This window comes from Lindgomyces ingoldianus, assembly GCF_010093535.1.
Source record: "Lindgomyces ingoldianus strain ATCC 200398 unplaced genomic scaffold BDR25scaffold_50, whole genome shotgun sequence".
Classification (NCBI taxonomy): Eukaryota; Fungi; Ascomycota; class Dothideomycetes; order Pleosporales; family Lindgomycetaceae; genus Lindgomyces; species Lindgomyces ingoldianus.
This window is the reverse complement of record NW_022985211.1, coordinates 143,819-147,259: the sequence shown is the minus strand read 5'-3', so window position 1 is coordinate 147,259 and position 3,441 is coordinate 143,819. Positions and strand designations below refer to the sequence as shown.

The window sequence follows — 3,441 nt, the reverse complement described above, 5'->3', positions numbered from 1 at the left end:
TGCAGGCAGCTGCGCTGCGTCCGTGTCCTCCGACTGGTTCATAAGCGAGCCCTGCCCCAATTCAGCTAGATTGTGGAGCACTGCCGGTGGAGTTACGCTGGTCCAACCGTAGACCGTAACAATTAATTGCTTAGTGTTGTGTGAGAGACATTATAGATAGCTGCAGCGTGTTGCAAGGAGAGTTTTAAGTCTTATTTAAGAGCCTAAAGAGCAAGCTGTATCTGACGTTCTTTAGAAGATTTAATCTAGTGTTGTTGTTAAGGCATTATGTAGATAGGTAGAGTTTGGTGGGGGCTTGGCAAAAGTGGCTGGCCAACCCGTGTGGCCGGCCAACCCGTTAGGTACGTTAGTAGATATAGCTAATAAAATATTCGATGTATAAAGTAGAGAGGTAGCAAGTAAGGACTAAGCTAGATACTTTACAATATGTACGAATAAGCTTAAATAGCCTTTAATTAAGTAAAAGACTGGCTTTCTGTGTTGGAATAGGCACTGCGGGCTAAGGCCTGCGTTGTGGCGTTCGAGGCTGGACATTCCGGTGAAGATGTGAAGCTGTGTAGATGTCATTGGTCGGATTTTCTAATGCTACTACGAGAGACAACACAACCTGCTCAGCCTTGGGGGCAACCTCACTTCTTCACTTCTAACATCGCCTCAATCTCGGGGAGATTGGGTTTCCGAATTGGATACTTCTGGAGCCAGACGACGCATATCTTGGGTATCCGAGGTCAGGCTGGCCAAGGTCTAAGCCCTCGAGGCTCCATCCATCGCTATTACAGCCTCGCCTCGAATTTTTCCAGCTTCTCAACATCATCATCCTTCACGGAGAGCACAACACCCTCAGCTCATCCTCCTCATCCAAATCTCCATATTCTTACGCATCCAGAACCGCATTTCTTCGAGCTTCTCAAGGTCATCACTCCTCAAGGAAAGCACACCATTTTCAGCTCATTCCGCTCATCAACAGCTCCATATTCTTGCGAATTCAGGACCGTCGCCATGGTTCTGGAGGCTCTTGTAGCGATCAGTTTGACAGGAAATATCGTCCAATTCGTCCACTTTGGCTGCTCCTTGTTTGCGAAATGCCAAGAGGTATATCGTTCGACATCTGGTACCACCTCGGAGCTTGAAGAACTTCAGGTTATCGCAAAGCATGTCGAAGAGCTTCTGTTAAAGATTGATGCTCCTCTGAAAAGCCAGCAAAGCGGAACGGGTAAAGTCACGAGTAGCCCGACCCTGGTCGAACTTGGGAATCGCTGCCGGTCGGTTGCCTTCGACCTTATCTCCGCCCTCGACGATTTAAACGAGCGGGGTAACTCGGGCGCGGCTCACACTGGAGCGGAAGGGTCCAAAACATCACGAAAATGGCGAAGCTTTCGAATGACCTTGGCCAGCATATGGAAGGAGGATCATATTGTAAGACTAGAAGAAAGACTAGAGCGCTTGCGTGACCAGGTCATGTTCCACCTTGTTTCCGACCTCAGGTAAGCTTGAGTCGGCGGTGCTGCATTCTCTCCACAGGTTGTTCCCACAACTTATCAATGTTTCTAGTGCCAAGCAGGACCTCGTCCTTCAAATACTGGACACATGGAAGAAAGAGAGCGCCATTAGAGAATTAGAGACCGTCAACATTCTTGGTAAATTAGCTCAACAATTACAGACATTAGAAGGAGCGATACCTGTTGCTCCCAATGAAACCTTATTGGAGGATCTTAGGCTCAAGTTCACAAGCCTTTCGTCACTTATCAATCGCGAATCAAAAAAACTCGCCATACTCAAGAGTCTACGTTTCGATAGTATGCGAGTCCGGGAATCTACCATTGCAGAGGCACATAAGCGGACATACGAATGGATATTCACACCAGAAACGCTCCCTGGCAGTGACCCACGATCGAGGATAAAGTTTCTTGACTGGCTGAAACACGGCAATGGTTTATACTGGGTAACCGGCAAGCCTGGGTCGGGAAAGTCAACATTGATGAGGTTCATTGAAGATCACAGCTCAACTTGTCGTGCATTAGATGAGTGGACTGGATCGACGACGCTGAGAAAAGCTAGCTTCTATTTTTGGAATGCCGGTACAGAGATGCAAAAGTCATTGCCAGGTTTATTTCAATCTCTACTTTACAACGTCCTGAAATCATGCCCTGATCTCATTCCAACCATTTGCGAGGATCGTTGGGCGTGCCACGAGCATTTGACAGTTGCGTCTGATCCATGGACATTACAAGAACTCCGAGAATGCTTCGCGAAATTGAAAGGGGGGGAAGCAACCTCGAATTTCTTCTTTCTAATAGATGGTCTCGACGAATACAATGGACACCACGAGGAAATAGTCGAAATCCTACAAGATCTAGGCTCGTCGCCAAACATCAAACTCTGTGTATCAAGCCGCCCGTGGAACCGGTTCGAGTCTGCTTTTGGCTCATCTGATGCACTGAAACTGTATCTCCATACCCTAACAGCTGAGGACATTGAGCTGTTCACGAAGGAGCAATTGTTGAGCCAAATAAATCCCCTGGACCTTCAAGAAGAACTCGTCACCTATCAGAGCATTGCTAATGAAATCGTGGAAAGAGCAAAGGGTGTATTCTTGTGGGTCTGCTTAGTTGTGCGTTCTCTCCGTGAAGGCATGCTCAATGGGGACACGATCACGATTCTCCAGGAACGGCTAGCAGCCTTACCTACGGACCTCGAGCCTTTCTTCGAGCATATCATCAATTCAGTGGAGGTGTTTTATAAAAGGCAAATGGCGACTTCTTTTCTCATTGGCTTGGAAGCGCTAGAGCCCCTCAGGGTCATGGACTACTCGTTTATCGAAGACGAAAAGTCTACTATCGGTCTCTCGCTCGAGTGGACTCCCATGAGCAAAACCGAGATCCAGAGTGCTACAAAAAAAACATTGAAATATTTGAATCGATACAAGGGACTCCTGGAAGCTTCAGCCCAACCTGGATCGCAGATCGACCATTTGGCCATTGTGGATTTCCTACATCGTACGCTAAGAGACTTTCTGCAACTGCCAAAGCCACAGGCCATGCTACGGTTACTAGTAAGCGAAGGGTTTGACGTGAGACAAACAATGAAAAGGGTACTTCTTTCTGAAGCTAAGCTTGCCCACTCCCAGCTCACGCCTCGCAGTTTTACTCGGTTGCTTGACTTTGCTCTAGAAGTCACAAAAAAATCTGCTAAACCGGAGTATGAGTTTGCAATACTTGATCACGTCGAGCTTGCTTACGATCGACACCCCTTTGCTCCGGAAACCGCCGGACATTCGGAACATGAGTTTGCAATCCCTGATCACATCGAGGTTGCATACGATCGAGACCCTTTTGCCTCGGCAACCGGAAAACAGGTGCAAGCCCCGCCGTGGTCACTACTGAGAATTGCCTCCCATATCGGACGCAGTGACTATGTCAAATACAGAATAGTTGATCAAGG

General features: G+C 47.7%; 1 protein-coding gene across 1 annotated transcript; it reads left to right on the top strand.

Moving 5' to 3' along the window:
• Positions 1–657: 657 nt before the first annotated feature.
• On the top strand, positions 658–3,085 carry BDR25DRAFT_272291 (uncharacterized protein; the record flags this gene model as incomplete). Its single annotated transcript, XM_033687304.1, has 3 exons — positions 658–1,312; positions 1,346–1,470; positions 1,559–3,085. Coding segments are annotated over exons 1-3 (1,965 nt in total), but the record flags the coding sequence as incomplete, so codon positions are not given.
• Positions 3,086–3,441: the final 356 nt, after the last annotated feature.